General features: G+C 32.4%; 2 protein-coding genes across 2 annotated transcripts; both read left to right on the forward strand.

The window, feature by feature from the left end:
- Positions 1-4,373: 4,373 nt before the first annotated feature.
- On the forward strand, positions 4,374-4,676 carry LOC146531743 (uncharacterized). The gene has a single exon (XM_085198535.1). The coding sequence runs from the start codon at positions 4,374-4,376 to the stop codon at positions 4,674-4,676; it is 303 nt and encodes a 100-aa protein (XP_085054661.1).
- Positions 4,677-7,396: 2,720 nt separating this feature from the next.
- On the forward strand, positions 7,397-8,199 carry LOC146531744 (uncharacterized). The gene is made up of 2 exons (XM_085198443.1): positions 7,397-7,724; positions 8,102-8,199. Exons 1-2 carry the CDS (start codon positions 7,436-7,438, stop codon positions 8,137-8,139), a joined length of 327 nt encoding a protein of 108 aa, XP_085054569.1. The 5' UTR covers positions 7,397-7,435; the 3' UTR covers positions 8,140-8,199.
- The last annotated feature ends 18,483 nt before the right edge of the window (positions 8,200-26,682 follow it).

Raw genomic sequence — 26,682 nt, forward strand, 5'->3', positions numbered from 1 at the left:
CCATTACTTAACTACCAAATCATAGATGGATATTTTAAACGCCAAATCAATGACAAGTGTCAAATGTCAATTACAAACATTATTTATGATAACAATCATATATGTATTATTTATTATTTAATTATCATTAATTCTATAAACCTATTACGCGCAGATTCGCCTGCGGGTAATAGGGTAATAATACCCTTAGGGGTAAATTCTAATAAACTAAACACGTGTTCAATGAAATATTTTTAACCTTTAACTATGGACGTGACTTTTTTATAACATACATATGGACGTCGGGTCTGCCAGACCAGTGTATTTATTGGTCATATTCCGACTGTTTTTTAAAGGAAGAAAACAATTTTATGTTTTAGTTTACATGAATAGCCTCAAATCAAACAAAATCAATATAAATAAAATCGCTTTTTATTAAAGTTTACGCATCACAACGATTTAAGTAACTTAAAGTCACAATTTCAGTCTTTGGCCACATGGGATGACTCTTAAGAAAATAATACTATAAAAAAAAGACAGATAATAAAATAAATATTTTTTTAACAAAATATAAAGTCTAACAAATAAAAAAAATAAAGAAATTACATCTTATGTTATAAAATAAAAATTTTGACACCACCTCAAGATAGGGTATTATTGAACATCGATACACAATGGCTTTCAACATTGTAGGCTAACAGGACGATTGCAGTCAACATAAGTATGTGTTGTGTTTCTATATATCTTTTGGGGGCAAAGTGTACATGTTTTTCAAGATCCCAAAACTATTTTTTTAGCTTCATGTTCAAAGAATGATAGATCAGATCGCGAAACGCGAGTCAAAGTCATTCTCAATTCTTAGAGTAGTTTAGTATACAAAACGCGTCTTTTTATTTGATAAAGTGCTATTTTCTTTATAAAATGTCGTCGTCCAATTCTTTTGTTTGATGTTGATTATAAAGTACCGATATTTTTGTCCCTGACGTGCTAGGTCGATCATTTTTTTTCCATTTTATCATAAAAAATAAAAAAAAATAATCTTTTTTAGGTAAATAATATTTATATTACTAAAATATATAACAAACAATGCCAAATAATATATGATATAAAACAATAAAAACATTTGAATACAAATAATACAATTAAAATATTAAAGTATATTTTGTAATATTATAAAAATATATGGCGTTTTGAAATCATTCATGTATGGGAAACATGGACGTCGGGTCTGACAGACCCAGGCCCCGTTTAGAAAGTTAAATACTCACGTGTTTTGAACCCAGAGACACAACCACTGCTATCTACATTCATTTTGTCATTAATACGAAAGGTACTGAGAGACTCAGTGGCGGAGGTCACCGAGAAGTGGCCGATTTGTAGAATTCGTAGAACTGTCTGGTCTGTCAGACCCAACGTCCATACTTAAAGGTTAAGAGTCTCAATTTAAAATCTTATAAATATCAGTGGCGATTTAGAGACTTTTCTATACGAACTTTCAACCCCTTATTTGCACCCCTAGGGGATGAATTAAAATAAACCACGAAACATGTGTTCAATGAAATATTTTGAAAAGTCTAATTTTCGAATTTTATAAAAATCGTGATTCAAAGATTTTCCATAAAAACTTTCAACCCCTTATTTGCACCCCTAGGGGATGAATTACTACTACGACTATTTTTAAGAGTCTAAGTTTCAAATTTTATAAAAATCGGTGGCGATTTAAAGATTTTTCCATACAAACTTTCCACCCTTTCATGGCACCCTTAGGAGGTAAATTCTAAAAAAACGTGAAACACGTGCTCAATTAAATATTTATAAGAGTCCGAATTTACAATTTTATAAAAATCGGTGGCGATTTATAGATTTTTCCATACAAACTTTCAACCCCTTATTTGCCCTCTTAAGGGGTGAATTCTAGAAAACCATGAAATACATGTTCAATTAAATATTTTTAAGAGTCTAAATTTAAAATTTTATAAAAATCGATGGCCATTTAAGAATTTTTCCATACACACTTTTAACCCCTTATTTGCACCCTTAGGGGAAGAATTTTAGAAAACCATGAAACATGTGTTCAATTAAATACTTTTAACAGTCTGAATTTCAAATTTTATAAAAATTGGTGCCGATTTAAAAAAAATTCTATACAAATTTTCAACCCCTTATTTGCACCCTTAGGGGAAGAATTCTAGAAAACTATGAAACATGTGTTCAATTAAATACTTTTAAGAGTCTGAATTTCAAATTTTATAAGAATCGGTGCCGATTTATATTTTTTTTCATACAAACTTTCAACCCCTATTTCACCCCTTTAGGATTAAAATTTTTCAAAATCCCTTCTTAGTGAATGTCCAGATTACGAAAGTAAACATCTGTCCAAATTCCACGTTTGTACGCACAGCGGTTACGGCTGTGCGTGCGTCTTACCTCAGTCAGTGAGGACAAGTCCTTTTATATATATAGATTATAAAAACCATGTCTTGAAGTAATATTTCAGTAAATAATTAGGAAAAAACAATTTATTTAAAATACAGTAAAGAGATAAAGGAATAGAAATTTGGGATAAAGAGAACTGTGCACAGAATTAGACACTCAAACGGGTTTAAAAATATCGGAACATTCACATTGGGGACGAATTGAGGACGCAAAATAAAGAAAAAAGTCTATTTTCTCGCTAATTTAAGGAGATAATTTCGTTGAGCGGGTCTCGGTTTGCATCAAACAGTTAGCACGCTACTCGCTGCTCGGTTGGGTAGAGCCAATCATAGCCCTTTGTAAGCTCTTCCTCAGTTCAATAGGATTTTCAGTCTAATAAGAAATCGTTTTATCTGCGTAGAACGTAATTTTCACAGAAATTTGATTGATTTGATTGTAGTTATTTGTCAATTTCACGATTTTGGCGAAATTTATTTACAATATTTCTTTATTTATTAAAATTATTTATAGTGATGATATATATTTGTAAATTATCGGACGACCATTTCTTAAAGCTTAGTCCTTTTGAGTCACAATGTCTGTTTAATACCATATGCATGGCATGGTAAAAAATATTTATTCTCATTTCCCCTTTATATTTAAGCTTGTCTAACACTATTGCGGTATCGATTTCAACATGCATATGATTTGCCGTTGCGGTAGTTGTGGCTATTGTTATATAATTTTCATATTATAATGTAGATAAATTGACTATATATTTTCAATCAGTTAATTTAAATTTTATATTATATTAGCTTAGTGTGTTTAATTTAAATTAATTTATTAAATTGTTGATTTCATTATTGTTATGATAACCGTGATGACATCTCGATCATAACATTAAATTAAAACTCAAATTACAAATGGTTGTTTACTGTAATAAGTCTATTTAATAAAATTACATCTTTGTAAATATAACTGAAAGTAATATTTACAAAGCATATAAATAAAACAGAAACTGAGAAAACTGGTTAGTACAAACTTAGTACAAAAATAATCGTTACTTGTAAAAAATCTAATTTCACAGAAGCTAGCATTAATCTCTTACTGAGTATGTGAAGTGAAGTTGCTTATTTACCAAGAGATAAAAAATTCTAAACATAAAATAAATTTTAAAGCAAGAAATAATTAACAATTTAAATTTAAATTAAAGTTGGAGTTTCTAGAATATTTCGTTAGTATGAACTGGAGCTATGATACTGGGAGCAGTGTTCTGTAATACGTATGTAGGAGATGAAACGTGATGTGCCGACGGCGGACAAGTTAAGTTGTTTCAAACTATACTAGAGTTGTGAAGTCATTCTTTATGCTTTTATATAGTGGAGATGTTGATGGGACCATATATATTACGCCAATGTAATATTAATCATTTGAAATGTTAGACGTAGACTTATATAAGAATAACATTTCTTTAATCACGAATTAATAAAAAACACAGATAAAATATTTCCAGAACGACTCCAATATGTTTGAATGGATTGAATTTGAAAATAATACACGTAAATATGTATGTAATACCAAGTAATTGTTCACTTTAATTCAATCCACTTTAATTTCATTTAATCATATCCTTTATTTTGATCCACTTGCATATAGTGCAATTTGAAAACTTTCTAAATGTTATACATAAACTCTCTTAACTGTACTTCTTAGTAATCTTCCATCTATTAATTAATATCAAGTAATAAAAATTAAGAAATTATTGTTCTTATCACAATCATTTATGACTTAATTTATACAATACAAAATGCATTAGACTTGGTGACAATTAAACAAATTATAAATTACAAACTCAAGTAATACGCTTGCACAGCCCACCCGTATATATGTTCGTGTCCGGTACTACTTCGCAATCGTCATTCTAGATTTGATTGTAATCATTACACTCATATACAAGGCAAAACCAAACAGCGTTAAAAATGAAAATAATCAGTTGCATCGTCCTGCTCGTCGCAGTCGCCGTGGTCAGCGGTAACAACAAGCCACAATACGACGTCAATGACGCTCCGGCATTATTCGAGAAGTTTGTGAAAGATTACAACAGACATTACAAGAGTGAGGCTGATAGGAGGGAGCATTATGAAGCTTTCGTGAAGTCCCTACATGACATCAATGAAGCTAATGCTAAGAGTGAATACGCCACTTACGATATAAATAAGTTCGCCGATTATACACCTGAAGAAGCGGAAAAAATGAGGGGCCTTGGACGTGCGTTCTTTTAGTACTGTCATAAATATACTAACAATATCTCGTTAAATTTTATAGTCCATCTATCAATGCAGATTCCGTCAGTAACGTCAAACGAATCCTCCAAAATCGCATTATTGCATTTTAAAGTAGCATGAAAGTTTTAACAGCTTATTCAGATTTTTGTATTATAATATAAATAAAATTTGGCGAGATCAATCAATGATACATAATTATCTGTCCTTAACTAATACGTCATTTTCCATAACCCGGAAAAAAAGTTATTGGTTTCTATTAAAGCGCGTAAATTCTTAACGATAGTGTCCTATGTACGAGTTCGAGTAAGTTATAAATATTGTAAATATTACTTGACATAAAATTTTGACATTTAAGTAAAGTATTTCAAAGTAAATTTTTATTAACAAGGTAAATTTTATTTTCAGCGCTCTAAGATCCAGAAAATCCTGACCAGAGACAGCGACTAGACGACTATTTAGCTACGTTCAACGACCTTCATACATTTGTATAATCTTAATATATCATTGAATCAATATAAATCTATTTATTAAAAGCTTTTATTTAACTTGCAATGTATGTATGTGGGTTCGGGTGAAATCTTGGAGCTCAATTTTGAAGTAGATATCGTCAACCGATTGAGCTGAAATTTTGTACACACGTATACTTTGGATGACAATGCACTGTAAAATATGTGACGTCATTCTAAATCTAAAATGGCGGACCGTGCAAGATAGCAGAATAGTTATTTTTAATGTTATTTTTAACTTTTAACAATATGGGTATCAAATGAAAGGGCTCGTTGAGAGCAACTCGAAAAATAATGTGATGTCATTCTAAATCCCATAAGGAGGATATCGAAGATAGCCGAGTATCTATTTGGTCTACTTCTACAATATCGATATTAAATGAAATGGGTTGTTGACCGTAACTCTAAAAATAATGTGATTTTATAGTAAATCCAATATGGCGGAACATCTAAGATGGCAGAATAGTTATTATTTATGCACTTCTGCAGTATGGGTATCAAATGAAAGATCTTGCCGAGAAATCCAATAGAATTGACACTATTCAAGTTTTTTGTGCTTTCATATAATGAAAGGTATGTTCGTACGATTGAGCTGAAATTTTGTATACACGTTTGGTTTGGATGATAATGCACGATAAGGTTTGTGACTTCATTCTAAATACAATAAGGCAGACCATCCAAGATGGCGGAATAGTTATATTTCATGAACTTCAATAATATGGGTATCAAATGAAAGGGCTTGTTGAGAGTAACTGGAAAAATAGTGTAACGTCATTATGTCGTTATTATCTACGTATTTAGTCTTAATAGAAATTGTTTATAAGTTACGTACTTTTTAAATTTTTTTAGTCCAACAGTTTCAAACCTCAAAATTGTAGTAAAAAAAGAATAATATAATGGTTAAGGCGTAATGGTTCAAGGCCTTCAGTTGCACGCTGGGAGAATAATGGTACAGAAACGACCTGCAGGCAAGAGAGGACTCTAATAAGGGTCTCAATTTAAATTGATTTAACTAAAATATTTACAGTCTGTCTTTTGTATAAAAAAAACAAACAAAGCCTATACATTTAGAATTGTAAATCCCAACATAAAGTTATATTTTATTTGAAGCTAACATTTTAAACGACAAAACGTGATTAGAATTGGTCGTATCGCTATTTGTTGTTTCATTTATTCTCATATATTGCCAAATAAAATAACTAAAACAAACTAATCTAGTTACATACGTATTGGAATGGTTGTTTAGCCTTTTATCCTTTTATCCTTGAACACTCTCAGTGATGCGAATAAATGCACGTATCGGCGAGGAATAGTGAATGAACACTACGCTTACGTCATGCGTAAAGTGTTCAACACACGAAGGTAGTGAAAATTAAATCACGATTGAAGACTTTACACCTTTCTCAAGTAGCATCACGTACTATTGTAAATTATATTATGTTATTTATTACTTTCACCACTGCCTTTTGCAATCAATTTCTAAGATATATTCAATCAAGATCGTCAAAAATATTTCTTTATGCCATATTAAACACATATTATGTACGGACTAGTGCATTTCACTAGTATAACATATACACGATATCCATTTAGATTAAAGTATAATTATTCTACTTGTTATGAAAGATAACAACGGTCATACAACTACTATATTAATATGCAAATATGTATTGCAATCGAATATGTATTTTAGAGAAAACACAATTCTCGGATACAATGCGTGAAACATGGCGCATTGTAAACCAAGCCCGCCCTTTGTGTAAAAGACCGGCGCACATTGAAAAAACATCACGTGGAATCTTTCTTCGACAATGTAATGAATGTTACGTTTTGCTTGTTTGCTGACCTTATCTCAGGAACGATGGAAGATATTGAGTTGAAATTTAAAACATGTACTCATATCTACAGTCTCTTGATTTTCTAAAAGAAATTTATTTATACATGGCCGTTTATAACGTAAAAACGCGTATTTAATTATTAAATTTGGCAGTTAGCACCTACAGGTAGTACTAGTTCAGGGAAATAAGAATTTGAAAACTATGCATTTGTGGGTAAATTTTAAAAAATAATAGCATAAACAGACAGGCAAAATTTATTATTAAAGTCGCTAGTTCAAGTGAGGTATTAGATGAAAGGGCTCTGGCCAAGCTTATACAGCTCACCTATATATATGGCCGGCGCATCTTCGGAATCGTCATTCTAGATTTTATTTTCGTCACTAGCGTGTATAGAAGCAAATCAACGTTCATAATGAAAATATTCAGTTGCATAGTCCTCCTCGTCGCCGTCGCTGTGGCCAGCGGTGATGATAAGCCACACTACGATATCAAAGACGCGCCGGCATTATTTGAGCAATTTGTGAAAGAGTACAACAAGCACTACAAGAGTGATGCTGATAAGAAGGAGCATTATAAAGCTTTCGTGAATTCCTTAAATCAAATTAATAAATCCAATGCTGAAAGTAACAGTGCCACTTTCGATATAAACAGATTTTCCGATTATACACCTCGCGAGATGGCAAAATTGAGGGGCTATGGAAGTGCGTTTTATTTGTGATGTTATCTATATACTGATAATCTATAAGCTTTATTTATTAATGTAGCGTCTGTGACTAATAACGAAGTCCAAACAACGTAGAATCGTCTATCGAGTTTTTGTGTATATTATTTATTAATTACAAAATTTATCGGCGATTCTAATATAAGAAGAATATAAGAAAATATCTGCTGTTACTAAATATTGCTGGTTATAAAATATTTGCTGTAGCAATGCAAATACGAAATTAATTATTAAATTCTTTACGCTATATTTTTTATACAGAAAAGTGTTCTAACTCAATTCCCCATACTAAAAATATTTACTTAAAAAGGATATTTCAAAGTTATTATTTATTAATGTGATTTAATTTATTTTCAGATAACCCGTCAGCTCCAGAAAATCCTGATAGACAATAAGTCGTTGCTGCTTTTGCTGTGCTCTTCGACTAGCATATTTATGTATTTTTAGTTCAGTTCTATCTATACTAATATAATAAAGCGGAAGAGTTTGTTTGTTTGTTTGTTTGTTTGTTTGTTTGAACGCTAAGATCTCTGGATCTACTGGTCCGATTTACATTGTTTTTGTTTTGTATGCCAGCTGCATTCTTCAGAAGTGCTATAGGCTATATAACATTACATTATACATATAAACTAATATATTTTAAAGTACTTTCTAATTTGACATGCAATTTATTCTGCCATGTTAATAACAACCGTCGTCGCTACGCGACCGCGTTCGTTACCGCGTCATTTTGATATTCATCCTTATGAAAATAAATATAATAGTCACTTTTAGCATTTCATCTAGATTGAAATTATATTTCTATAGAAATTATATTCTTATATTTTAAGCAGGCGTAGCCGCGTCCGGGTCCGCTAGTTATTAAATAAAAGCATAATTATTCTTACCTTTATAAATATTACAAAACTTTAATAAATATATCATTATCGAAGTTCATTTATTTGATAAGCATCTAATGACTCATATACCTGTCATGTTCATGACATTATCCGAATAAAGCATGTGAAAGCACGTCGCATACTAGTGATTTATTTATACGTATGTAGTAGGTTAACTGATAAAAAAACTGGTTGTCTGTAAAGTCGGTTTACGGACGATAGCTTTACGTGATAGCGAATTATTACTATTTTGTATAATACAATCATCACGAACCATTTTAATAGATACACTTATAGTCTTCATAACTCGATAGTTTAAAATATGACGGCTAGCAAATGTATGATAAGCCGCCGTAGCGGAATAGTTACAAAATAGTAAACGCCGAATTTTTGAGATGTGATAGAACTAAAAGCCTATAACTATAACAAATCGAGAAAATGAAAATATTAAATATTTCATTACCCTGAGTAGAAATTGAATCTATCACCGTCTCTTATCCAGCCACACTTGTGCCAATGAGCCATGATTCTCTATTTATGTTCTCATATAAATAAATCCAATAGAGACCGATAGAAAATATGTATATTGAATATTTAGAAAATTATGAAAATCATATACATATAGTATACTTTTTTTATATATTTTTTTTTCCGATTACGGCATCACTAAATCTTCGGAACTAGTTAATCGAACTTTGACAAAGTACTGCTCGGTGTCTGACGCCAACTGCCTTTGGCAAAGCTCTCGTTCTAGACATCTCCGATTTAAATTATAAATTCACATCTTAGGGAGCGATAGAAACACAATAGACATGCTGTTGACAGTTCTCTTAAAACAGCGTTAGCCTAAAGACTTATTAAATAAAACCTGATAACTTCTGAATAATGAAAACTAGTTTCGCGAATACAAAATATTTCGTAGAATATCTTAACATGATTACATATACAACTGATTATGACAGTAATAGACAAATGATCAATAAAACCCATGTCTAGTGGACTCTTACTGCAGGTAGCTAACGACGACTTGTCCTTGTGAGGGTTTTATTCAGGTGTTTGAATATTGCGCATTTCCATAATATTAAGACGGAAGCGCATTATCCCGTGTTATCAGCGTGAAATCATTCTTTCATTTATGGTGATATTCTTTTTAAAAATTGTCATATATTTTTACAAATAATCGCATCGAAAATCAAAAACTTAAATTATAATAAAAGTGTAAAACACTATTTTAAGTGTTGCTGCTACTGTGGCTGGCAATTGTAACTCAAATAGGATAATTAGCAACTGAAATTTCCAATCACTATGTAAGATTTAAAAGGCTGTTAGCAATTAAATGTTATTTTATGTTAGTAACACACCAGGGAATAGTTTAGATACACATGTCTGTCACGGCTGTAGCTCGGTTGTCAAAAAAATATAATATGATAGAGCAACATATTATAAACTTTATCTCGATTTAATATAATAATAATAAAGCCTTTTATTTACCGTTGCCACAGTTACAAACTTAATGCTAATTTAATATAGTTTACTTTCTAATTTATTTATTTTTTCTACACTATACTATTATTTATTTTATCTACAATATTACTAATAATATTTAAGTATATGTTATAAGGAGATATATATATTATATTTTTACATATTCTAATTTTACATTAGCGTTGATTACTTGTTTCTTTTACTAATTACTTTATAATATACACTCTACTACACTAATTACTTGTTACTGTTCATTTACAAAATTTTTAGTTCTTTTTAGTTAACTTTTATTCTAATTTTATTTACAAAATATTTTATTTTCTTATTTAAATTTTTCTAAATTATTTATTAAATATAACTAATTTAGTAGTATAATATCAGGCAAGGTCCCCAGACTGGGTATAGGCCTCCTCCAAAGGTATACACTTTTTTTTCCATGCAGTGCCGTTTGCTTTCAATTGGTAACATTATTATGTTGCTGTATCTAATGTAAGTCTTATATAATAATCTAATATATAATGATCAAAGTCTTTTTATTTTTATTATTCTGTTTTCTTTTCATAGCTTTTGATCCTTTGGAGGGTTTTGGTCGTACTCTTCCGCGGTGACCAGCCGAATTGGAAGATCTTTTGTTTTAATTTTGTTTTTTTTTTTTTTTTTATTTCTTCTTTTCTTATTAGTTTGACTATGGAGGAGGTGCTTGATTGCTATGCTTGTTTGTTTTATTATTATTCTTATTTGTAGGATTCATTACAAAATTTAATTTTCCTTGTTTTATAACTCCTTCTGAAAGACTGTTTGATGGTTTAGCTGGTACCTCCTTTTGTTGTATTTTGTTCTTTTTATTTATTTGTATGTTTTCCTCTATATTGGTTATAGTAGCATTTTCAGGTGATGTAGGTAGTTTACGCTTAGAATTATTTTTCCATACAATAAGTCGATCATATTTGATTACAGCTATGTTTCCTTTATCTCTTTCTAATTGTAGTTGTTGTTGTAGTTCTCTTCTTTTCTCCAGTATCTGTTTTGGATAATCTTCTTTGATGTAATACTGCGTACCTTTTAACTCCCTCTTTTGTTTCATTATTTTTATTTTTGTTCCTAGAGTTGAGAGAGTAACTACTATTGGTCGTGTTCTTTCATCTTTCTTTCCTATTTTTTTGACTTCTTGAATGTCGGCATAATTTAGTTTTACAGAGAGATATTGCTCCAACCAGTTGATTACGTTTCTTTCTAGGCTCTCGTATGTTTCTTCGTTGTTTTCTATACCGAAAATAACCACATTATTTTTTCTTGTCTGTCTTTCTAAGGCTTGAATCTTATTTTCTTGATTTTCCATTCTAACTTCCAGATTTTCGTAGTGTTTTTCTATTAATGAAAATTTCTCTTCAAATATTCTAGTCATACTGAGAGTTACTTGTTCAGTAATAATTCTTCCCGTTTCTCTGATTTCTTGTTTTTGATCGTTCAATTCTATTGTAATTTTTTTAAGAGCGTTTAAGATTTCTTCCATGATTCTAAAGTGTTATTGTTTTGTGTTAATACAGGTAGTGGCCTCTGTTGTCGTCTTTTAGCAGATAACTTTAATATTTATTGATATATATAAGTCCTGCCCTCTCGTGGTCAGTGGAAGAGGCACTGATTGATTTTCTTTAACACATCTATGTATTTACGCCTGTTATCCGCTAGATGGAGTCTTACGGTCGTGTCGCAGTTCCCTATCGAAATGACTTGCTTTTTTTTTTTCTTTTTTAATAAACTCCTAGATTAATCGTCCTTACAATTTGTAGAGGATATAGGCAAAATGGAACAATAAATCTGTCCAAGAACTGCGTTCACTTCACCATAAATTTTTATTGTCTAAGCTATGACAAACACAACCGTCTTTCGACCGTTAACACTGTCACCGGTACTTTTTTCACTGTTTTTGCACTTATATGTTCTTAATCGCCGACACTTTACACTTTTCAAGTTCTTTTATAGTCCATGGATATATTCCAACACTATTTATTGCAATTTTTACAGTAATTAAATAAATAACCAAAATTATTCACAGAGCTGATGTTAACCGTGGCACAGCAGCGCCCCTCCTCCCAGCGCCTTATCTCGATTTATTTCAATTTAATTCAATAGTATATTTTTTACAGTTTATAATCTAAAAAGTTGAAATATGAAAAGAACGCAGTACATTTTACCCCATTTTTAACAGTTCATTAAAAGGTGACCCGATTTATCGGAAACAAATTTTCCCAAACTCGTCACAATTTCATTGAAACCAACGAGCTTTCAACGAAATTAGCGTTTTGGAATCGAGTTAAAATCCATTAGCTATTCGTGTTTAAAATTGGTCTGAAATGAACTTTTAATTCCACACTTTCAACATGAGCCAAATTATATCGCTAATGCTAAACTTACTAAATATTTGAGGCCAGTCGTGACGCAGGGACACAAGCGTGTGACTGTAAACGCGACAGGTTGTGGGTTCGATACCCGCTTGAGTAAATGAAATTTCTATCGATCTCCATTATATTATGCTGAATATACTAGTATTGTCGTTTGCTGGAGCTGTGAAATACTCACGAACAAATGAGCTCACATCTATTGATTGCACGAACTAATTAATTTATAACTACAGGAGCTAGTTCAAAACGTTTGACTGCCCTATTGCTCTGATTGAATAAATACCTGATGTACATAATACAAGAGACAAATATAATTTTTTAATGTTACACATTTATCCAGATGATGAGCTTTTATTATTATTATAAGGCGAGTAATAATCACCATTTTAAAAGACGTACAATACGTATATAAAATACAGAATGAAAGCGGCTGTTATATAAATGATGTAGTGACTTTTCTCAATACAATGTTTACTCTTTTATAACTACATACTTACAAAAAAACCCTTGATTGAGAATTAATTTACATTCGCAATCAACTGACCGGGGTTCATTAATTTTATGATGAAATTTAAATTGTACTCAGATATTGAAATTAATATATAATTTGGGATAAGCCTTTAAATTAATGTCGTTTGTATCCATTTCATTCAAATTTGCTGATTAATAAATTATAAAACTATAAACTGGTTCGAATTGTTTGTGTTTAATTATTTATATTAATTACTACAAACTTTGATTCTGTTTTGTGAGACGACTTTATATTGTAAACTGTCAAGTGTAGGTTTTCATTATTGTTTTATTCATCGATATATTTTATTACTTTGACGGGGGAAAAAAGAGTATTTTACTTGGTACTTCAATTTTTCCAGATTCGCAAAAAAGAAAATTTTTTATTCGCACCGCCGCGCCGTAGAAATCGACGGCCATGATTTAATCAAATACTTCTCTTTGTAATTTTACCAATATGAGGAAATGAAAATAATTAATTCCTCCTAGTGGAAATTGAACACACGACCGTCACATTTACGGACACACACTTGTACTAATGTGCAACCAGGGCTCATGTTTATACTAAACATGTTTGAAATCCTCGTTGTTATACTAAACATTCAATAGGCTACCTACCTATTGAAGGTAACGCGTCGCGGGCTCTTTAATCTCGCCGCCTCGTCCGCGTCTACTTCAGTTTCCTTTAAAGTTGATTGAGCGCAGCACTTTGTGTGCATACAAGGACGTCGGCAACTCCCAGGGATTTAGTTTAACAAAAAAGCTCTACGCTTTTAGGAGAATTTTGGCGGTTACTTAACTTTAACTTAATGTCAAACAAACAGGCTTAATAATTTTATATTGTATAAAGATTGTTGTAGCATTAGCTTGACACTAACTTCAAAACTGTAAAATCTTTTTTAATTATTTTTATTTAACAAAATCAAAGAACGTTTTACTTTATGTAAAATCGTATGTTTTTGTTAAAAATTAATTTATTATGTTATGTATGTACGATTCTATTCTTAATTCTTGAAAATATTTTCACTTTGCTGCTTCAGTGAAAGAGGAAGTAGACTTTTGTATTACTAGCTTTTGTATACACCTACGCGTCTACTGACTAAAAAATTTTTATTCTCAACAAGAATGCATGTGATATTTTTAAAGTTTTCAATTACATGCCTATCTTTCACTTTGCAACATACGCTCATCCACCTTTAATTAAAATTTTGTTAACTAAAAATTGAGTGTACCCTAGATACATAGCAGTTTACCATATACAAACTACTTGCGCAAGGATCGTTTGCATTTTTTACTTTGTATTTTCTATAAAAGCTTTTACAGGTACCTACGCGAGTTCAATAAAAACTTATCTTTTTGGTCCGTATTTATTAATAAAGAAAATTGATTGCTCAATTTCCGTAGTTCAGTTGTATTGTGAAGTTATGCAAGAACAATAAACCACCAAGGAGCAGCAATACGCCGCGGGCAGTCACACTAGTCATACTTCACACTGCACAGACAAGTAATATGCGATGCACTGTAGAGTCAATGTGGGACATCTTACTAGTTGTGACAGATATACAATATGACCGCGGGAGCTTTACTCAGAAATACAAATCGATAAAAATCTATGTCTGATCTGCGGAAAGAATCATATAAAAATAATTTAATTTTAACGGAACAAGGGTGTAACTGTAACGTGACGGTTATGGGTTCGATCGCCACTCGAGGTAGTGAAATATTTATTTACGTTTATATTTCCATTACTTCGCTCTGGTGTCGAGGCGCGGCGTTGAGTTCTGCCACCCAACACGAAATGGCTCCCGAATTCGACCTGCCTACCCTGCTGTGTGAAGCTGATTTAATTTTAAATAGAACTAGGTGTCGTTTCATTTTATATTTGTTATGTTTCCTATATATTTATTATAATAATTTATAATTGTCTTAACATATAAATTATTATCATAATACATAAATCAAGTCTATTTTTCATTCTAAGCATTTTCATATTAAGTCCAGTAATTAAGCTTATATGTTATGTAAAATTTAAATAGTTATATTTTACTTTAGGTACGTATAACTTTTTATAGTCAAGTTTTGATTCGTTACCCATCATGAAATACTTAACAATCAATAAAAATAGCTACAAGGAAATTTGCGTGGTCAGCGTTTAGTTTTATTAAATCTATTTAAATTTTAAATATATGTAGATAAATTTAAAGAAATTACATACTATACCTATTAAATTTACATACTATCTATTGCCATCATAGTATTTGCGGCGGATCAGTGAGACAATAACCATTGTATGCAATAACCCTCGAATGAAACCATATAATATGATGAAGAGGTTGATAGAATCTACTGCGAGCTCTCTTTTTCATTTAGCACCATTTTGATGCGTCAGCGAAAAGTATGGAAATATTGGACGTTTTATTAGTCAGTCGAAATAAACGGAAGCAATTTTTGAATTCGAATAAAGAAAATCTTTATTTTCTTTCATATATTTGCGTGAAATCATAATTGTATCTCATTCATTTTAATATAATTTTTAAATTTAGTTTTTCAGCCATTTCTTTTGTCTGTTATTCTGTTACTTATATAATATATTTTGTAAATAATTTATTATTTAATAAAATTACTTTTTATTTATTTAACTCATATCAGTTATGTAAATCGTAAAATTGACAATGACAAGGGGATTTATTATTTTAGGTATTTTTTTATGTTCAAAATAAATAAATAAGCAAAGTATCTCGCTACAAAATAGTTGCAGCATACTCAAAGTTAGGAACTAACCATAATGTATTATGTTTCACAAACTTTACTAAAGTCAGTATAATTATTGTAAACCTTAAGTTCCAGTTGTTGTTTTCTATTCTCTTTAAGAGCACGTTAAGAGAGCCCTAAGTTATCTATTCAAAAACCACTCACATCTGTTCGTGACTCTACTCTCTACTTGCCCAGTGACCGTGTATCGTGCTCGCAGTTAGCAAGTTGGCGCATATCTGTGTAGATTGGTTGTTTGTAAACTTTCCATAGACGCGTCACATTTTATAGCTTTTACGTTGAATACGGTTTCGATGTTGTCCAACGATGTCATTTGTTAAGGCTTTGGAAGCCTGTAAGATTAATATAGTGATGGGTTTGACTAACAATCTTAAAACAAATATTTAAACTGGCCTATTACTCTATTATATTGTGGAGGAAAATCAAAAGCTCACGAGTTTGATTCCTAAAGAAAATATGCAATGCAATAAGGTTTATGATGATATATCTACATATTTATTTGAATATCTACATACATGTATGTTACATACATATTTTTACTTATCTACATTGCTTCAGCTCTTAAGCTTTTAATTTAGCTTAGTAACATTCTTTCTAAAATATGGCAATGTGAAGATAAAACTATCTTTATTAGCATAGTGACATTAGGCTCCCATTGCGCTGTTCAATTTAAGCTTTTAACTTCCACAATGGCAGTTTATCCTCGCTGAATGTGCGATATGGGGATCAACAGTCAAGGAATGTACGTACTACAACGTGAGAAATAATCTTTGTATCTCTTATTTTAGATTTTAGGAATCAAAAATATTGATGTTTTGTCGAAAAATTGTTGTTTGTGTAAAACAAAAATGCTTGAAAAGCTCACCATTCAGCATATTGTAGGATAGGTTAATAGAATATATTCTATTAATTAAAAAATATTTTCATAACTGTTGTTACTTAATTACATAATATTAGTACTATTATATCTTAATCTAAAATGGAAAAACTCCCTACCACTGCCTATTCACTACAGCTTCCCATTAAAGCGGTAGTTCCTAGTTAACTGGGGCTAATTTATGCAGTACACGCTCTGCGAGACAGAATGCAGGGTGGCGCGTTCATTATACGCGCGGTTTGGGAATGAATGCTACTTGTCGATTTGTGTTAATTGTAGAGGACGATTTGTAAAGGCTTTCAATTTTATTTTTAAACGTAGGCAAGTTATTTAATTAATGGAGGAGATAATAAATGATGAGCCTACTAATATTATTATTATTATTATTATATGTATTCATTGTGTTATGTAGGTAAAAATAAGTCTTTATTATTTTTAATACCTTTTTTTATTATATTCTTATTATACTAGTAAAAGTATGCAGTCATTTCAAATACAAATAAAAACAAAAAACGTGCCATTAATAAAGAAAAGAAAAAGAATTAATAGCCAAGAAAGTATTTCTTCAATAATTTTATTCTGGCAGCGGCGAAGCAGGCTCACTATAAAAAAAATAAACAAATAAATAATACACTTTTTGAACGGAGAAGCCTAAACAACTCCTCCTATGCTTTTCAGTTCTTTTTTAATCCGTCCATATCAATTATAGCCCTTGTACCGCACACTATAGGAAAGTATTGATGTGCAAACTAGATTGAGACCCATTCGGTCATCCATATTGGGACTATACCAAGAAAACTGTGGGATAGGTGATGACTATATATAATTTATAATTTTGTCCTGCAAATGTTCGGGATTTTTAAATATAGTTTTTTAACTATAGAGTTAATACAATGACGCAACGGCAATGCCTGTCTGGCTTCCACGGTTCTTAGTTCGTTTTGCACTCTGGGTAGAGAATTTCATTTACCTACTTGTTTTTTCATTTACCTGTTTTGGCCTCAATATCTTCAGAATTCGGCGGAAAGTAGGGAGTGGAAGTAACATCAGCTATAGCAACACAGCAAATCAGCTGTAATAAAAGATGAAGCTTATGAGTTGAACATGTACATTTTATCCAACAAAGTCAATTAAAAGTAACTATAAAACAGTTTTACTTTATTTGGTTCAGTAAAAACAGTACAATCGTCTCGACTTTAATGGAAAAGGAAGGCAGAGGGCTCTTTGATCACTACACATGGGAGTAAAACTTTGCGACTTTTACTCAGCAATTTGTACAATTCGTGAAGATTTTACTATTGCAATCTGAAGAGACAAGAAACTCTGAAGAAACAGAATGTTTTGTTGGAACACTAAATATTTAATTTAAAAATGTATGACATCAAAGCTGGTACTTGAAAAATTAATTTTATACGTTGCATTCACGTTTATTGATTATAGATTTAAGATTTTGCCTACAATCGGACATTATTAGAAAGATTAATAGGATCACAAAAGATTAACCAGAATCTATCAAACTAAAATAGGCCGAAAATTCTCGCATTAATTCGGAGCACTCTGCAGATAAAAGCTCTTAATCCGATAACAGAGGTCCAAAGGTGGGTAATAAGACCTTTTCATTTAATAAGTGTAGCATTAGGTTATTCTAGCGTAAATAGAGAAACGGGTAATTTGCTTGAAAGCAATAGCCGCATCTGGCATTTGTTGGATTATGTTATTCAAATTCAATAATCTCAGTAGTACCATCTGAGGAGGACCATTGTAAGTTTTTTGGTTTCCTTCTGAAGTTTTTTTTTTTTTTTTTTTTTTATTTTAGAAACTACATCCACGGGCGCATAGTTGCCCGTGCCTTTTTTATTTTATGAAAGTTCTTTTAATGTGGCGTACTTAATTTTGGGACAATTTAAACTGTACTTATATCTAGAGCTTATACTAGAGGGGTTGGATGAGACCCCTACCGACAATTTTTTTTTTATTATTTTTTTATTATTATTATTATTATTATTTTTTTTTTACATATATTATTATAGTATTTTGTATAATTATTATAGTCTTTTGTATAATTATTATGTATATAGGTGTGGAATTTTAGATTTGGCCTGGCTTATGCAGAACGCCTTCCTTAAGTTTTTGGATCAGTGCCTCTATCACCCTATCGTCTCTTTGTGACATTGCCCCTTTTAGGTTCGCCTCCACCACCACCGTAAATGAAGCGCCCACCGCTCGGCTGATGAAGTTGCCTATTGCGTCACCGCCATCGTCAGAGTAATAGACACAGGTGTTGGTGTGTCTCGTCACTGCGACGACTGCGTGAGAGACGCTCTCATGTACTCGGATCCGTGCGCGTCCGGTTCGGACGATGACGACGTCTGCGAAGGTCTGCCCCTGGGCCTCATGGATAGTCATGACTCGCGAACCTGCTCCAGCTCCATATCCCTGGTCTTTCAGCTGCCTCTTCTCCTCCTGCGTGTGGACCAGATATAGGGTGCCGTCGTTACAGTGTGGTATCCGAGAACCTTTAGGGAGTGGACAATGGGGCTTGCGGAGTAAATGCTGTTATATACTCCGGCGAGGGCATAGGCGACGTCCATTGGGCTCCGATGTGTGCAAGGCAACTCGCATGTGATGTTGGTTGTCAAGCTAGGCCTACAGTACCTTAATTCGAATAGATTTTGTCTGTCGATGTAAGGCAGCTGATTGATATCTCCGATGAGTGTGACCTCGTTCGCTCCTGACAGTCTGGCCGCCATAACAATGGCCCCGAAGTGGTTCATGAGGGCTTCGTCCACCGTTAGCCGGTTTATAGCTATTCCCTCATGAAAACCGTTGACTAAGATCGAGGCCATTGTTCGCACTCTCTTTGTCGCTTTCGTGCCAAGGCGGTGCGCCAGCTTCTCTCTTAGATCTTTCGCGGCCTCTACTGTGGTTGTCGCTACTACTTCCGTGTCCTCATCGAAGTGCTTGATAATGTGAGTTGTCTTACCACACCCCGGAACCCCATTTACCCAGGAAAGTTTTGGTAGCTCCCAATTCACGAAGGCTGCGCCCGGCTCAGGATCGCTTGAAATGGCGTTTGCCATTCCGAGTATCCTATCGTCCAGCATCACCCTCGTGCATTCGGCCACTACTATCACTTGGTCGCTCTCTGATGTTAGGAATTTGGGGGGATCGTCTACTCTTTCACTTTCGACCAGGCCTATAAAGCCCTTGGTGCTGCTATAGGCCGCCATGTACTGTCCCGTCATGCTTCCGTGAATGACACGGGAGCTGACGTTGTCATAGATGGCGGCTTTGGCTTCATCGAGTTCTACTTCCAGGAGTTTGAAGTTCCCTCTCTGGAAAGTCTGAAGGATCTTTTTACAGACATTGGTGTTTACCTCGCGGGTTGCCTTTAATGTGGCTAAGAACTCGATGAACGCATTTATAGCATGTTCCTTTGGGCTTCTGGCTATTTCTGAAGTTCAGAACCTGGTATCGGAATGGTCCAAGTAAGAATTTCTATTTGCAAACTTTTTAAAGTGAGAAATATTAATTTTGTTAAAGGTAAACGTATAGAATGATTAGGGAACAAAAATTTATTAAAAACATTAAATTTCGTAATATATATATATACTAGTGGGCCCGGACGCGGCTACGCCCGCGAAAATATAAGCCTAAATAATTAAAATAAGTTAAAAAATAATAATAAGTGGAGATTTATTATTAGAAAAAATATCTGAGTAACCGAAATGAACAAACAAAAGAAGTAAAAGTAACTAAAGGAAATTGTTAATATTAGAAAAAGTACCTAAAGTTTGCCGTGCGCGCGTACTAAACATTTTTCAATATTAAATAATTATTAATTTTTGCGAACAATATTAAATAAAATCACAAATGATTAAAATTACGATATTTTAAGTGTATAACATCGGTATAGATAACCAAACTGAGATAAATTAATTATAAGCAGCAAACAATTACATAAAAAATAATAGTAATTCGAAAATATATAAAAATTTATAAAATCATCAAAGTCATCTGCCCCTTCGCGTCGGTCATACTATACCACTCGTAGGTTAGGTTAGGTCATTTGGAATCAGTGCCATCTCCTTAATTATTTATTAGAATGTTACACAGTCAACTATAATTTCAATCTAGATGAAATGCTAAAAGTGACTATTATAATTATTTTCTTAAGGATCAATATCAAATTATAGAAATCATCTAATTTTTGTTGTTAATGTATACAAATCTATCTAATATATCTAATCTATATCGGCGCGCGCCATGTATGCATTAAGCAAACTCACTTTGGGTGACGTTTTTTTAAAACAACAAACTTTGCAAGCCGTTGCTTAGCAACGCGTAGCGACGATTGTTATTAACATGGCGGAATAATTTGCATGTCAAATTAATTATTTTAATATATTGGTATATATCGAAAATATTACAAGTATGAGAAAAAAAAGTATCCTATGTTCATCCCGAGACCCTAAAGTATCTCTGTATGAGTATTTTATCACAATTAAATTAGCGGTTTGGCCCTGATTCCGTAAAAGACAGACAGACAGACAGACAGACAGAGTTACTTTCGAATTTATAATATAGGTATGGATTATATTATATCTTACGTATATTTTTTATTAAAAATGGCCTCCATTATGATTCACGCCTGGTGATTTTCTTCGAAGAAAATTTCTGGATGTTTTCTGTCAATTTTGTGTGATGAGTTTGCAAAATATAGCGAGCGATGTGAGGATAGACGATAACAGACTTATAATGCTATTATGTTCAGTATATTATGTTGAAAATAAGTAAGTAAGACATATAGGCGTCTATAAAGTTTTTACCTAACATATAATTTAATATTTACTAGTTTCCGAAACCAGTTAAAAAGAAATTGATTGAAGCAAATTTGATTCTTTCTATGTGTTGCTTTCCTATGTAAATTTTCATAGTATACATGTAAGTAATAAATAATGTCTAAGCGTCAAAGAATATGAGATAAAATGTTCATATCAACAACATCGACACCACACAATTAAGAGTCCTTATTTAAATAAACCAAAGTTTTTCAGTAACGGTCATCGGAAGTCAATATGACATGAACTCAACCGCCCATTGTGCGCTTGATTGGCATTTTAATGAAAGCCTCGTTGCCCTGTATCTTTCGCGTCATTGAATTTTGTATACTTCGCATCAAACTCCAGTGGAGCTAAATCACACACTCCCCTATTGGTATGATTTTTTTGGATATACTATTTTGTATAACCTTTTTGTTTAAAACTGAGACATTTTTCAATGCCATATAAAAAACCAATAATTATAAAATACTAGTGACTTACACGCGGTTTCGCCCGCTTAAATTTATTGTTATATTATAGCCAAATTGTACAATTGTGTTGTTGGATGTTTGTTTGACTACATATATAATATGTGAGTAAGCGGGTAATTCAATGCTGAAATTCTCACAGGTTCTCGTGTCGCCCCCTCATTCGATTATAGCAGATTCTACTTAATCCTTGTTACTCGTGATAACGTAACGCAATTTCAACCAGATATTAAACTGATACATATTTAAAATCGTTGTCAATATTTGGTTTCACAAGCCGTACGCATGTAATTACTACTGTTTTATTGTTTTGAATGCTAATATTTATTAAAATATTCATTCATTCAGTGAGCATTTGATCGTATGTTGTCACTCATATATATATGAGTCGGCATATGCCACATTTATACTTATGCGTGATAGGTGTGAACGCGGTAGAAGTGGGATTCATTGAAATAATCTACATTTCCTCGCTCTTATAAAATAGCGGATATATCGGAAAACAATAAAGAATAAAAGTACCATTGCCAAGATTATTGGTAAAATTTTTCAAGTACGAATATATTGTCAAAATCCTTCCGGACCTCAAACATATACCTTTACAAGATTTTTTTATTATTTTTGGCGCTATTTAAAGTTTCGTTAAATAATCGTGAATTAAACAGCGTCGAACTGGTTAATATTACTCTCAAACGCGAGATTCGCGTATTTTCATATTTATATTGAAACAAAAACTTTAAGAACTATAAGAGGAGATGTTGTGTGGCCAAAGTTTAAAAATAACTATAAGTTATTTCTATTATACATGATTATGTACGTAAGATTTGGGAAACATGTATTTTAGTTGATTTTATAATAGATGTTTCCCAAATCCAGTCACACAATTAAAATAATTAAAATGAAAAGATTAGACAATAGAAATATAATTATGTAAATTAGAGTACTGTGTATTTCTAATATAACTAGATCCGAGCTGGTTAGTGTAACAAATAGACAAAAAAAACTTAATAAAAAAAGTGTCTTAGATCAAGTACTTCAATTTTCAACGTTCACTCCGATTTCATCTCTATTGTAAAAATAAAATAAAATAACTTTTTTAATATAAAAGTTTTAATAACAGAAACGAATTGTTAGTTGAGGATGCTTGAGCAGACTTACAAAGAACTAAATCTTAGAAAACATCGGTGATTCATTTCTTAGCGCGCGACAGTATCGATTACACTGGCGCAAGTTCAGCTTCGGGGCTTTTAAGTTTTGTTTTAGAAATTGCGATTATATTTTTTCAATTAAAATATGTGAAAGATTTAAGTTCTATATATATTTTAATATTTGAAATAATGAACTACCATTGTGACAGAGTTCCTTTTTACTGCCGTAACTTGGTAGAAGTTTATTTAATAAAAAATGAGGGACAATTATTTAAATTTTATAAATTGTACTTGCCGTTGAACTACAGTCTTGAAATTGAGGCTGAATCTTCGGTTGGCAAAGCCAACTCACACTTGATCGATTTTTTAATAATACAATGATAGTAAAATGGTTATTTTATTATCTATACCGTACATATTTCCCTATAGTATGGATTATATCTTAAGTAGCTGCTCGTACAAGCTGCGGCTAGGGTCGGTCACGTACTTAGTGCGGTTGAGGAAGTGCAGATTTACAAGGTGGAAACTTTTCTGATGAGATCACAGATTTAATGTAAAACGTGCGCCGGGATTCCAATTTTTTATTGTTTTTGCTAATTTCCATATTCGCGAATGGATCATATCGGAGTTTGTTAGAGTATTGAAAGAGAAACATTTCATTAATTTAGTTTCAAGACTAAAATATATTTAAAGATACACAATACAACTACTAGTTTTATAATTTAAACTTACGCAAGAAATTGTTAAAATAATCAAAAATATCGAAAAATATACTTCCTATTTCAATATATTTTTTATTGTGAGGGATATTTTTCCATAATGGTATTAATCCTTATCCTTCTTTAAAATACTTAATTAATTTTCTACGTTAAACGAAGATAAAATTTGCTTTTTACACTATTTCGAAATTGCGAATAGTTTTAGAGAAAAACGCATTTAATTGTTGACACATCACGCCGTTGACACATCATCTATGTTTCACTTATTCCTTACTCTCAGCATATAAATAAGTATATTAGTTACGTTGGCCATTTAATGTAGATCAAAACTGTTTTTTACTGTTTTTCATTTTAATAAGTACTTTAGAAGTTGTTACAATATCAAAAAATCCTTGCTGCGAAACGGCTCGCCACTCGCCATGCGTCCGCCGCGCCCGCCTGCCGGACGCATCGGTGGTTCAGTGGTAGAATGCTCGCCTGCCACGCGGGCGGCCCGGGTTCGATTCCCGGCCGATGCATTCTATTTAATTTTCCCAGGCAGCCACGTAGTGCTTGCTTTTCATCAGGGACAGAATACCCTCTTCAGCCTCTATAGCAACCTCGTCTGCCTCTATAGCAACGAAGATTTAGATGCGTTTTCACGTATTGGATAATTGGAGTTGAATGTATTATTTCAGCACGATATATTTGGTTTCATATTTTATGTAGTAGTTATTAGTAGGTAGGTTTTTGTTTATAATTTCTTCCGTTTAAAAATAGTCATTTAACTATCTAAAAATAGTCATTTAAATATATTTTAATAAGTACTTGAAAAGATTAGTAGCCCAGATTTAAAATTACGGTACCTACTAAAAAATCCTCGCCGAGTAAAACAATTGGAAAATCCTTATTGAAACTACGAAAATGCGGGTTGCATGAGGGTTTAATTAATTTTCACATTATCTTAAGTGCTTTGCTAACATACATTATATGAATAATCCAGTAGTAAAAGCGGGCGAAGCCGCAAGGGGGTCGCTAGTATGAAATAAAACAAGTGTAGTCCAAAAATTCAATACATTTATTTACATTATTTGTTATAACATAGAGTACAGTATCCAGAGTTCGGTTGCATAGTCCCGAGTAGCAGGATCAGCAAGGGAACCTAGTGAAAAGAAACTTAATTTTCCGCCTTTCGACTTCAAGACATTGCCATTAAATGGTAAATAAAACAAATAAAAACATTATGAAAATAATAATAATTCTGTCTAAAAATGTTAAAATATTAAGGTAATTTTCACGGACTGTGGACTTGATGCTATAACTTTACATATTTTGTATATAGGAAATGATGAAGTCTATGCGTGATAAAAAAAATTATACTCAATTAATGACAAAAATATACTCGCCCTGATCACACTTGCTTTCGAGTAAGGTTACTCGAAAGTAAAACTTAAGAAAATCGTCTGTCAAAGTAATAATGAAGACGTCAATAGAACTGTTTAATTTTCTTCAAAATGAGGCAGAGGTGGATTAGGCGTGGAGTTGTTGGAAGTAATAATGACCAACTCAGCTAAAGATGGTGGAGAGGATTTCTAGTGACTGATTTGTGGTGACCTCCTAAATAAACTTGAAGAAATAATTAAATTCTAACTTAGACGAAAAGTTTATGCGAATAAAACGTGATCTGTATCTTTAAGTTAAGAAATTCTGGGATAGAATCTCTGTAGAATATTTATTTATCTTTAAATTAAATTTAGCTTGACACGAATATTATATACGTATATTTATTTTATTCGTCGTTTTAATTAAAGTAAAATATAAATAAATTATAAGCAAAAAATCATTTTTAGAAAAAGCTTTTATTTAAACGCTCTAAAAAGAAGAAAATAAAATTTGTCTTTTAAATTTTAACTATCAACTCATAACCTCATTGTACACAATTTATATGATTATAAAAGCTTGTCGCGTTAATCAATATTTAATTAAATTGAAACTTTAAAAATTGAAACTTAGCAGATTTTACATAATTAAATTAGTACTAGTTAATTTACACAAGTAAATTGCGCGACAAGCTTTTATGATCATATAAATTGTGTACAATGAGGTTATGAGTTGATAGTTAGAATTTAAAAGACAAATTTTATTTTCTTCTTTTTAGAGCGTTTAAATAAAAAATCTAAAAATGATTTTTTGCTTATAATTTATTTTTTACTTTTTAGTTACCACTGACGAGGTTTCTCACACTAGAGACATGTACCACGATTCCGCTTCTATGGTTAGGAATGCTGTTGGCAACACTAGACCCTTCCCGATTACAGTGGGGGTCCACCAGGGCTCGACTCTTAGTCCGTTCTTATTCAATGTAGTGCAGCCTCCATGGCTGATGATGTATGCCGACGACATAGCACTCATTGACGAGAACCGACTGACGCTGGAGCGTAAAGTGAACCTCTGGAAGGGTACGCTTGAGAACGGCGGTCTTAAACTAAATGTGTCGAAGACCGAGTACATGGCCTGCGGGAGCCCGGACCCGAGCACGATCCTTATAGGTCCTGAGCCAGCCGTTAAGTCAGAAAAGTTCAGGTATCTTGGATCCGTTATGCACGAGTCTGGAAGGCATCGATCACGATGTCCATGGCCGGATAAGTGCTGCCTGGGCCAAATGGCGGGAGGTCAATGGTGTGGTCTGTGACCGAAGAAAACCGCCAAGCTCAAGGGACTGATATAGAAGAGCATCATACGACCGGTTCTTTTATACGGCAGAGAGTGTTGGCCAGCACTATCTCGGCACACTCAGGAGCTTCACGTCATGGAAATGAAGATGCTGAGGTGGATGTGCGGCGTAACGCGGTCTGAC

The sequence above is a fragment of the Heliconius melpomene genome, chromosome 15 (genome assembly GCF_056956725.1).
Source record: "Heliconius melpomene rosina isolate 202511_hmr_F chromosome 15, ASM5695672v1, whole genome shotgun sequence".
Taxonomy (NCBI): domain Eukaryota; kingdom Metazoa; phylum Arthropoda; class Insecta; order Lepidoptera; family Nymphalidae; genus Heliconius; species Heliconius melpomene.